The 12,056-nt window shown below is 51.1% G+C and overlaps 1 protein-coding gene across 2 annotated transcripts; it reads left to right on the top strand.

Annotated features, from left to right (window-relative positions):
* The first annotated feature begins 3,338 nt into the window (after positions 1-3,338).
* On the top strand, positions 3,339-7,633 carry LOC119323051 (aspartyl protease family protein At5g10770-like). 2 transcript variants are annotated; one of them, XM_037596631.1, is made up of 2 exons: positions 3,339-3,526; positions 6,137-7,633. In XM_037596631.1, exons 1-2 carry the CDS (start codon positions 3,421-3,423, stop codon positions 7,438-7,440), a joined length of 1,410 nt encoding a protein of 469 aa, XP_037452528.1. In that variant the 5' UTR covers positions 3,339-3,420; the 3' UTR covers positions 7,441-7,633. The 2 variants fall into 2 exon arrangements, with proteins under 2 accessions (XP_037452528.1, XP_037452527.1); XM_037596630.1 differs by having other exon boundaries at positions 6,131-7,633.
* Positions 7,634-12,056: the final 4,423 nt, after the last annotated feature.

Here is a 12,056-nt window from a genome sequence, read left to right as displayed (position 1 = left end):
TTAATTAAACTTTAACTAAACTAATTACCCTGACACCCTGGACCCACAGTCAGGTTTGACCTGGACATCTCCGTTGACCCTGACGTCATTCTGACGCAATAAATTAATTTCTGGATTTATTCTAATATAGGAAATTCCAGAATATAGTTTAAACTTCAAAAATTCATAACTTTTAATCTGTAACTCCAAATCAGACAAGTTATATATGAAAAATGATCAGAAAAATCCAATCTATCCATCTGTACTGTTTTCATGCATGATTAAACAAGTTAACTTGATGTTTAATGCAGAACAAGATAAAACACTTTAAAGGGCCATGTATGAGTTTGAAATTTGAATCTTTGGTTCAAATTGGTTCAAACCCTTCTGGTCTTAGTTGCATTAGCCCAACACACTCATACTGCCATGTTCCATGCATGCATCATATTGTCGCGCATTGTTTGGTGATGGCTGTGTATCGGTGTTCTTTGCGGCAGGTTCTGCCTTTGAGGAGTACCGTGATTACCCTAGCGAAGAACCATATCAGTGCATCAAACCATCAGGCAAGCAACCAACCATTTGATCATATCGATACAATCCCATACTCTCGCTCCTGCTCTCTTTTACTGCATTAAGACAACGCGTTTCAAACTGCTGTGTGCTACGGTAGTTGAACTCATTTCCTCTGCATGACCTGTCATTGCCACAGTAACTAGATGAAACCCACTAGCATGTGTAGGAGTTGATTGAGCCATATGTATGTGTTGTTCCTACCTTGCTATGCCTGCTATGCTTAGAGTCGTGTCAGGTCTGGTTCATCTGGGTGATGGGCTAGAGTGAAATGATTATGTCGGTAATGAGAGTGGTGTGGTGAACACGATTTGGTAAAGGTATCGATGAGAGGCCATGTAGGAGTACATGGTGGGTTGTTTCATTGAAGCCGACCTTAAGCACTGAGATCTGTATGTGTGATTTAAGATACAGCTACTACCATGCATTGGGCCCTGAAATATGACCCCGCTCGACTTCTTATTCACCCTAGTCCTCTGTCCAGGAGTTGCAAGTAGTTTCTGGTGTTTGTAGCCTACTGGAGGCCGTGGACAGCGCTGACCATAGGGGTGGGTTGTGATGCGGTAGGTACGTGGCCGGGTATGTCGGGCACCCGTTAGGTGTCTCGGAACCCTGTTCACATCATTTGGGACTGTGAGCGAAACCTCGGCCGGATCTCCTCATGGATGGAACCCGAATAGGCGATAAACCTAGACTAGAGACTTAGGTGTTTAGGTAGGTCGTGGTCTACACCCACGTCGACTTTTGCTTGAAGTCTGCCGAGCACATGTCGTGTGCAAACGCTAAGTGGTGGAAACATGTATGAAGAAATACACCCCTGCAGGGTTAACATGATCTATTCGAATAGCCGCGTCCGCGGTAAAGGACTACTTGGTTGCCTATACAGTTCATAGACAAGTAAATGGAAACTACTAAAAGCCTCAAGATAAGTGTGAGTGCCGAGGATGGCTCTTCCGTAGGAAGACGGAGGTGGATCCTTGGTAGTGTATTGAAGTGGTGAGTAGTGGACTCGTGTGCGCAAAACCATTCTAAGTTGAAGTCTCGTAGGATAGCCTAGCCAAGAGTCAAAGCTGGCTTGCTGCAATAACTCCACCAACCCTTCTTGATAATGTGCATGTATGTAGGATCTGATGTAAGTCTTGCTGAGTACCTTTGTACTCATGTTGCTACAATTTACACTTTTACAGAAGACGCTGCAACCCCTTCTGATGGGTTCTTCGTAGACGTTGACATCAATGAGTAGGCTAAGGCCCAGGCGGTGATCCTGAGCTTGTGAAGGACCACGTAGTATAGCTAGGCTTTCCAAGCCTCTTTTATTTTACTAGTTGTCTGTACTCAGACAAGTTATTTCCGCTGCTGGTTTGTATGACTGTATGACTTGAATGCTGGGTCGTGTGACCCGTACCTATGTGTATGTTATGTATGGCTCTATGAGCCTTAAATAAAGTACTTGTGTCGTAGAGTCATGTTGTGATGCCTTGTTGTATTTGCACATATCGAGCATATTGTGTGTATGATTGAAATGCTTGGTATGTGTGGGATCTGACTATCAGGTTGTTTATCTTTAGTAGCCTCTCTTACCGGGAAATGTCTCCTAGTGTTACCACTGAGCCATGGTAGCTTGCTACTGCTCCGGAACACTTAGGCTGGCCGGCATGTGTCCTTCTTCGTTCCTGTGTCTGTCCCTTCGGGGAAATGTCACGCATTGAGTACCGGAGTCCTGTTAGCCCGCTACAGCCCGGTTTACCGGAGTCCTGTTAGCCCAGTGCTACAGCCCGGACCCACTTGCTGATGACCGACACGTTCGTTGCTGGGTCATGGATGCCTGTCCCTGTAAGTCTGTGCCACTTTGGGTTTACGACTAGCCATGTCAGCCCGGGCTTCTTATCATATGGATGCTAGCGACACTATCATATACGTGTGCCAAAAGCCGCAAACGGTCCCGGGCAAAAGTAAGACGACACCCGTGGGAATACCGTGCGTGAGGCCGCAAAGTGATATGAGGTGTTACATGCTAGACCTATGTGGCATCGAGTCGGGGTCCTGACACCTATGCTGGCATATGGAAGTGTTGGGCACCGCTTGTGTGCAAACTTTTCATGTGGCTAGCGGTGCAATACAGACTCTGGACGGTTGACCGACGCTTTCGTCATGGGTTACAGGACCAAAGATCGCCATGCTACCTTTGCGAGCAGGAGGAGGATACGGTTGATCATATCACGATGCAGTGTGTGTTTGCGAGGCAGGTGTGGCATAGCTGCTTTCTCAAAATGAACATCAATACAGATCTTTGCCCGACACACCATTCCACCGTAGATGATTGGTGGGAGGATGCGAGGAAGCATATCCCGAAAAGGCTAAGGAGGGGCTTTGACTCGATGGTCATATCGATCTGCTGGAATCTCTGGAAACAACGCAATGGAAGGGTCTTTGGGCGTAATGACATTAGGAATGAAGGTGGTACGGTCGATTTGATTTGGCAAGAGTTGGCCTTGTGGTCTAGAGCGGGAGCCACGGGAGTATCAATGTGGTGTGAGTAGTAGGGTAGAGTTTGGATGAATGAAGGGTTTGGTTGTGGGACATTGTGTGCTCTCAACCGACTGTGTAATCTTTTGTAAATACTTTCTTTCTTCTATAAAGCTATGGTACGCTATTGGTGTACCCTCGAAAAGAAAGATGGTTCAAAGCTGCTGACAGCTACCCGTGCGTGGGACTCCCGGGCGCGCGCCCATGCGGCGCGGAAACTCTATAAAAGGGCACACGGGTGCTGAGCTTGGTGCTATCTACCCACCCATAGCCTGCACTGAGCCAGCCACCGCAAAGGAAGAAGGGGAGGAGAGAGGGTGGGAAGAAGGTTTCAGTTCAGGCGAGATGGCGCCGGCGTCGCTGCCCCTGCTCGTCGCCGCCTTCTCCCTGCTCTTCGCCGCGGCGACTCCGATCAGGGACGTCGCTGACGCCTGCTCCTCGCAAGTGCAAGGTATATATATAATTCCCTCCTTCTTTCCTTCCTTCCTCCTGGACTGGCTAGATTTCTTGGATAGTGTTCTTGTGTCGTGTGCATAATTGCTTTGCCGTTGGTTGTGTCTTGCTTATGCAACCGGATCAAAGACAACTGTTTTGCTGACTTACTAAAAACAGCAGTACATGATGACTTGACATGGTATTAGATTAGATTGTTCAGTAGTAACAGAAAAGGGTATGAGTTATAAATAGCTTGAGCGGAGAATTCGAAAATTTACAAGGGCGTAGAACAATTGTTAGGATGGGTTAATCTGACGATGTTTCCTTGCTGAAGTGGCCAGCCAGAAGGTAGAAGCACTGCTGTCCTGACTCCTGGAACTGAATCGAAGTAACACTGTGGCACACATGTAGGCTGAGACAGGCCAGATTCACCGTACGCATCACGCTGTAAAAATACTTTCCAACCCGCAGTGCGTAAAGCGCCTGTAACTGTCAAGGATAGTAACTGTGTGAGAGTCGACAGCCATGGCCGGAGCCAAAACTTCAAAAGGCCAATCCAGACAGAATCTCCTCCCAGTAGCCCCTTCCTCCCTTTTGTCAATTCTTTTCTCCACCAGGAAGCAAATAATAGTACTTGTATAACCACCATGTTGTTAGGTGCATAATGACCGGTAGATTACGCATACTTTCCGCCGGAATTCCATGGCACCGCCAGGACGGAAAGCGCCTCGGTTAGGCGCACGTATTCGTCCACGGCCAATCGGCGCCTCATCACAGCAGCTTTGCGCCAATCATGCCCCGCTAATCGCCGCTTAATTAACGCCGCTCCTTTCTTCCGGCCCATGGATCGATCATATCACATGGCCCCGATCGACGCCGATACGGAATTGATGGGCAGTGAGTTAGTGGCCGATCGATGGTACTTCGGCCGCCCGTGACGTCCATCCATCGGCCCATCAATTGCCCCGTACGCGCCCCACCCCACCGCCAACCACCGTATCTAGCGCGACACGCCGGGATGGCCGCCGAAATGCATGGGCGGGCAGCAGGCGCGTGTCGCCGGCCAGGATGTATACCCACACACACACGGAGGTTACTACGTTATCAGTGGTGTCTGGTCGATGGACGTCAATTCTGCTTCAGCTTTTGTGGCTCGGCAGGTACCCACGCCGGAAATGTTAGAGCGTGGAATGATTCGCGTGCGTGTAGCCATATCTGGCTGGGGCTGTAGGTCCATCCTGAACACCAGCTTAGCTTAGCTTAGCTTGTCTGATTATCAGAGCGGTTGTTGTCCGTCCGCAAATCATCCAATTAATGCAGTAGTGTTACTCCGGGTGTACAGTCTTGGCGCTAGTTCTCCCTGAGAAAAATATCTCATCTTATTAGGGTGTTCCTAAAGGTCACCTTTCATCTTTTGCCTGAATAATAATAATAATATATGGTACTTATCCTGTACTGGCATGGCATGTTATGGTAGTACTGCGTGCTTAAGGCACTAAAGTCGTGCAAGGCGTGTTGAACTGACTGGTGGCCCCTAATTAATCATGGCAACCACCCCAATCATGCATTATATCATGGTGAGCACTGTTGTTAACTGTGCCTAGCTAGCTGCCAACCAAAAGCGTACGGCTCACTTGCTTGCCGACGTGTGCTCATTCCTGTTGGACTTTTCAACGTGACAAAGAACTCACATTTCAGTGTCTGCGAACAAGGATTCCAAAATAATACGTACTCTAGGTGACTGTATATAGCTGGTATATACGCTGCATGCATGTATGCAATGATGCAAAATTTGTGTAGGAATGTTGAGATAGGCAACCCTAGATGAAATGTGCAAGTCCCACCCCACATGTCATGTGAACATATATGTGACAGTATTGATTCCCAAAGAGTAAAAATAAACATGGTGCTACCACTACATTTTCCACACTATATGCCGTTTTTGACTCGCTTTATGCTCTCACAAGTCACATGTTGCAGTAGCCTCTCTGCCACTGCCACCTACTACCACTAACACCATATCGGGCGCGATTAAATGCGGTTATGGCCAGTTGATGCGCCCCGGAAGGCAATCATGAGAGCTGCCATTCTCGTGCGCAAAAACCTTTATCTTCTCATCGACATGATCGCCACTTGCATACAACCAAACCACCCTTGCATGTGAATGAACCAAACTCGGAGGCCCATCGGGAAAGGAAAATGACGGACAGGAATAATCTGGTGTCAGGTTTCTTTACTCTGAAACCCTGACAGACACCTCCAAATCTGATGACATATGACATGTGCTCAGTAGCCACACTGCCACAGTGCCACTGGTGGTAGTACGTGGCACTGCTCGGCTGCCATGTCGGGCGAGGCATCGATACATTATCCTAGGACATCGATCACTCTCAGTCTCGGATCACAAGACTGCTAACGATACGTACGATTGGTCGAGCTGCCTGCCCGGTGGTGCGGTAGGTCCAGTGGTTGCCGACGATGGACACTGAACGTGCGAACGGTCTTGAGATCTTGCTTCTCAGCGGCAAACTAATTCGTACTGTACCAATAGTGAATACTGTCAGGGTTAAATAAGTTGCGGTAACTTTGAAGTACTGACTGACTGTGTGCTGCTCGACAGCTGCAGATTTCGAGCACCTGAACAGCACCGCCATGCACCTCCCGCTGCACCACTCGCGGGGCCCCTGCTCGCCGGTGTCGGTCCCATCGGACCTCCCCTTCTCGGCGGTGCTCACCCACGACGACGCCCGCATCGCGTCCCTCGCCGCGCGCCTCGCCAAGGCGCCGTCGTCGTCCACGGCGCGCCCCACGGTCACGGTGGCCTCGCTCTACCGGGCGAACGACAAAGTCGACGGCGTCGCGGCCTCCCTCGCGTCCGTGCCGCTCACGCCGGGCACGTCGTACGGCGTGGGCAACTACGTGACCCGCATGGGCCTCGGCACACCGGCCAAACCGTACATCATGGTGGTCGACACCGGCTCCTCCCTCACCTGGCTCCAGTGCTCCCCCTGCCGGGTGTCGTGCCACCGCCAGTCCGGCCCGGTGTTCGACCCCAAGACGTCCAGCTCCTACGCCGCCGTCTCCTGCTCCACGCCGCAGTGCAACGACCTCTCCACCGCCACGCTCAACCCGGCGGCCTGCTCCTCCTCCGACGTCTGCATCTACCAGGCCAGCTACGGCGACAGCTCCTTCTCCGTCGGCTACCTCAGCAAGGACACCGTCTCCTTCGGCTCCAACAGCGTGCCCAACTTCTACTACGGGTGCGGGCAGGACAACGAGGGCCTCTTCGGCCGCTCCGCCGGCCTCATGGGCCTGGCCCGCAACAAGCTCTCGCTGCTCTACCAGCTCGCGCCCACCCTCGGCTACTCCTTCTCCTACTGCCTCCCGTCATCCTCCTCCTCCGGCTACCTCTCCATCGGCTCCTACAACCCGGGTCAGTACTCCTACACGCCCATGGTGTCCAGCACGCTGGACGACTCGCTCTACTTCATCAAGCTCTCCGGGATGACCGTCGCCGGGAAGCCGCTGGTCATCTCGTCCTCCGAGTACTCCAGCCTGCCCACCATCATCGACTCCGGCACGGTCATCACGCGCCTGCCCACCACCGTCTACGACTCCCTCAGCAAGGCGGTGGCGGGGGCCATGAAGGGGACCAAGCGCGCGGACGCCTACTCCATCCTCGACACGTGCTTCGTGGGACAGGCGTCGAGCCTGCGCGTCCCGGCGGTCAGCATGGGCTTCTCCGGCGGCGCGGCGCTCAAGCTGTCGGCGCAGAACCTGCTCGTTGACGTGGACAGCTCCACGACGTGCCTCGCGTTCGCGCCCGCGAGGAGCGCCGCCATCATCGGCAACACCCAGCAGCAGACGTTCAGCGTCGTCTACGACGTCAAGAGCAACAGGATCGGCTTCGCCGCCGGCGGCTGCAGATAATTCCTTTGGAAGAAGGTGCACGTACGCGCGCGGCGCGCATGCATGCTCGGAATGGGTTTAATTTAATTTAATTTGCTGCATGCACGTTCACTTTATCTTTTTTTTTTGAGTGTAAATCATTCGCCGCTTTATTAACTTAAGAAAAAGTTGGAATCTCGTCCGAAACAATATGCAAAATACAGTCTGGCGGTGATGAGAGCCACACCGAGTTGAGCTCATCTCCCAATCCCACCTTAGCTAACCTATCAGCGGCGGCATTCGCACTACGGCTCACCCACGATACTCTAAACTCATCAAATTCCTTCAGTCTCGACTTGACGTCCTCGGCGATTGGCCCCACGGCAGAGAGGTTCTTCTCCTGGTTATTGAGCATGGCCACTACTCCTGCTGAATCACTTTCCAGATGGAGTTTGACAACCCCAACTCTTCTCGCTAGTTCGATCGCCTTCTTGCAAGCCACTAGTTCCACCATCTCCGGGTCGGTTGCCGTCCCCAAAACATGACATGAGGCAGCTCGGAACGCCCCGGCATGATCACGCAGGATGACACCAATGCCTCCTCTCCCCATGTGTTTCGCCATCGCACCGTCCGTATTGGCTTTGATCCAGCCCGTATCGGGAGGTTCCCACTTGCCCCTTTCTTTTGGCTGTTTTGGCTCCACTTCCTTTCTGTGTACCTCTTCCCACTCTTTGACTAGTGCCGCAACAGTAATTGATATTTCATGTGCTGCAGTAATCTTCCGCGTCGCATCATTCCGCGCTAGCCACAGGCCATACACGGCTTGAACCATAACAACCTTCTCATGAGCCGGGGCTTGTGCGAACCACTCCAGTAGCCAGTTCGCCAACTTGCTCTGGGAATCGATATTGCATGGTGGTTTGGCCACCAATACTCCCAACTCCGAGTCAAGTTGCTTCCAGAAGCACACAGCATGCGGGCAACCCCAGAATCGATGGTAGCTAGTCTCTTCTCGTCCACAAGCAACACAGAAGACACCGGCCTTTATCCGGCGTTGTAGCAGTTCGGCTCCTGTAGCCAGACCATTCTTCATCAGCCTCCACATATGAATTATTGCTTTCCCCGGAGCCGATGTATCCCACAAAGACAACCAGCCTCGATGTGTAAGAGCAGCCGAAGAGGGTCCCGGCTGGTTCCTCTTCGCAGCATTCAAAGACATTCTCAGATGGTAGGCTGACTTAACAGTGAATATACCGTTTTTCGTATGATTCCATGCCATGTAATCCTGAGACCCCGGCCCTCCCACAGCTATCTGTTTAATGTCGTTCGCATCATCCTCAGAAAACATAGCTTGGAGCCTTGTGTCGTCCCAAGTTTCACCCGAACTGTTCAGCAAGTCGGCCACCTTCTGCACACCCGGTATGAAGACTGCGCCCAGTGGCTGCAAACTCCCTTGTCGCGGGATCCATGGGTCGTGGTGAATGTTCACCGTCGAACCATCACCTATGCGCCATATTACTCCCTCCCGGAGCAGGTCTCTCCCATGCAAGATACTCCTGAAGGTATAGGATCCGCCCGACGGGCATGTAGCGCTCATAATGGAACTCCCGCTGAAGTATCGAGCTCTAAGAATTCTGGCACATAAAGACATCGGTGCCTGCAGGAGTCTCCATGCCTGTTTTGCAAGTAAGGCTTGGTTGAAAGCCTCCGGATCTCGAAAACCCATACCCCCAGTCCGTTTTGATTGGCACATCTTGTCCCATGCAATCCAATGCACTTTCCTCTCACCATTTGTTGCACCCCACCAGAATTTTGAGGAGATTGAAGACAGGTTCCGGCACATCTTCTTCGAGAGGTGAAAACAACACATTGTGAGAGTAGGTGTGGCTTGCAAAACAGATTTAATCAGTACTTCCCTAGCCTTCTTGGACAACCCTTGTCCCTTCCAACCCGTTACTTTTCCTTTTGAGCATTCCGTCACATGCAAAAGTGCCATCCTTGGATCTCCCCACTACCGTTGGCAGGCCCAAGTATCTCTCACTAAGAGCTTCTTGTTCAATGCCAACCACTTGCTTGAGAACATCTTTTTGTTGCTGTCCACAACCTTTCCCGAAGAATATTGACAATTTTTGGAGGTTTATTTTTTGACCCGAAGCAGCTTCGTACCTAACCAAGATGTTCTTAAGCACATGGACATTTTCCGGCGTACCTTGTAAGAACACAATGCTGTCATCTGCAAATAGGAGGTGAGTGACTTGGGGGCCAGTGCTCCCAAATCCTACACCCTTGATGCTGCCCTCTGCTTGTGCCTTCTTCAACATCGCTGAGAAACCCTCAACACAGAATAGAAATAAGTATGGGGAGAGTGGATCCCCCTGCCTGAGCCCCCGTGATGGCACGAAACCCCTAGAGAGTCCTCCATTTAGCTTCATAGTAAAACGTGCAGAAGTCACACATCTCATCACCATCCTGATCCACCCTTCCGCAAAACCATATTTAGCCAGCATTTGTTCCAGAAACATCCATTCAACTCTATCGTAAGCCTTTGTCATATCCAACTTTACTGCACATAAAGGTTTTTTCCGTTTCCTGGTTCTTATTGCATGCACACACTCATAGGCTACTATCGCATTATCCGTAATAATCCGTCCGGGTACAAACGCACTTTGTTCCTCTGAGATTAGAACCGGAAGGAAAACCTTTAGCCTATTAGCAAGTATCTTGGCAGCCAGTTTATATAGGACGTTACACAAACTGATGGGGCGAAACTGTGAAAGCAACTCCGGTGAATTGACCTTCGGAATCATCACTATCATAGTCGCGTTAAACGAATCCGGGGCTGCTACACCCCTTAGAAAATCTTGGACCGCACGACACACATCTCCTTTCACCAACGGTCAGTGCCGCTGATAAAATAACGCCGGCAGGCCATCTGGCCCCGGGGCCTTCGTCGGTCCCATCTGAAAAAGCGCAACTTCAACTTCCTCATCTGTAACGCTAGCCGTGAGCTTGCTATTCATCTCATCCGTCACCGCGGGCTGAATGTTCTCCAAAAACTCGTTTACACCGGCCGCTCCTTCCGAAGTGAAGAGAGACTCGTAGAAAGCCGCTGCCATGTCTCTCATCTCTTCATCTACCATACACCGCAAGCCATCCTCCCTCTTTAAAGCCCGAACCGTATTCTTCCTCTTTCTGTGCGAGGCCCGTCCCTGGAAGTATTTTGTGTTTTGGTCGCCTGCCCTCAGCCAGTCTACACGCGATCGTTGTCTGTAGTAAACCTCCTCCCGGGCATAGATTTCTTTGAGCTGGCTTTCTAGTTCGCGAACCTCCAGTGAGGATCCCGACCCCAAAGCCCTCTGTTTTGCCTCGTGTAGCTTTGCCTTGAGCTTAGTAATTTGTTTCCAAATTGACCCAAATACAACCCTACTCCACCTTTGCATATCCCCCGATACTTGATGAATTTTATCCCATACCGCAGCAATCCCAGATGCACCACTAGACGCCTCAGCCCATGCAGCCGAGACCATGCGCTCATAATCATCGTGTTGTGTCCAAGCCTCCTCAAACCTGAAAGCAAAAACCCCCTTCTGCCGTTGTGTTGGAGCCGTCTCCAGCACATGCACAAGGAGGGCCAAGTGATCGGACTCTTCTGTAATAAGGTTCTCAACATTTGTCTCCGGAAACATCTCCAGAAAAGTGTCGGTGCATGTTGCACGATCAAGCCGGACCTGCACGTTAGCATCACCATCTCTCATGTTATCCCACGTGTATCTATAACCCGAGAATCCCAAATCGGCCAAACCACACTCTGCCAGACAATCTCTGAAAGCTTCCATCTGTGTAAAGCTCCGTAGCTGGCCCCCTTGTTGGTCAAATTGGAACATGGCTTCGTTGAAGTCGCCTACACAAAGCTAGGGCAGATTGTCCTGACTCCGTAAAAAGCGTAAGGCATCCCACGACTTCTTTCTTTTCTCAGTGTCGGGTTCCCCATAGAATCCAGTGATCCTAAAGGTTTTCCCCTTCAACACTACAACAGCATCCAGGAAGTATTGGCACCAAGGCCTAATTGTCACATGTACATGTTCTCTCCACCACAACGCAAGTCCACCGCTTCTGCCCACACAACTGACAGCCACTCCACTCCTAAAGCCCATACTCTACTTCAGCTTGTCCATCGCTTTTGGACTCTTCTTTGTTTCACTTAAGAAGACCACCGCTGGGTTGTGGGACCTAATCAGGTCGCGAAGTTCGCCAACTGTCGAGTCCAACCCCAAGCCTCGACAGTTCCAGGCAAGCACATTCATTGCTCCCGGCGGACCCGGGATTCGGGGTCCGCCGATCTACTCTTGTTGTTTTCAGAGATGCGGTCAAACACCGAGGCCGTTTTCTGCCTCGTGTCGCGAATGAACACATCTGTATTGCCTCGCCTGCCAGGGTCACCCTTCGCCACCCACACCTGTCTGTTGGGGAACGTAGCAGAAATTCAAAATTTTCCTACGTGTCACCAAGATCTATCTATGGAGAAACCAGCAACGAGGGGAAGGAGAGTGCATCTACATACCCTTGTAGATCGCTAAGCGGAAGCGTTCAAGAGAACGGGGTTGAAGGAGTCGTACTCGTCGTGATCCAAATCACCGGAGATCCTAGTGCCGAACGGA

This window comes from Triticum dicoccoides, chromosome 6B, assembly GCF_002162155.2.
Source record: "Triticum dicoccoides isolate Atlit2015 ecotype Zavitan chromosome 6B, WEW_v2.0, whole genome shotgun sequence".
Classification (NCBI taxonomy): domain Eukaryota; kingdom Viridiplantae; phylum Streptophyta; class Magnoliopsida; order Poales; family Poaceae; genus Triticum; species Triticum dicoccoides.
Note: the sequence above shows the minus strand (reverse complement) of the source record. Positions and strands in the feature narration are given on the sequence as shown.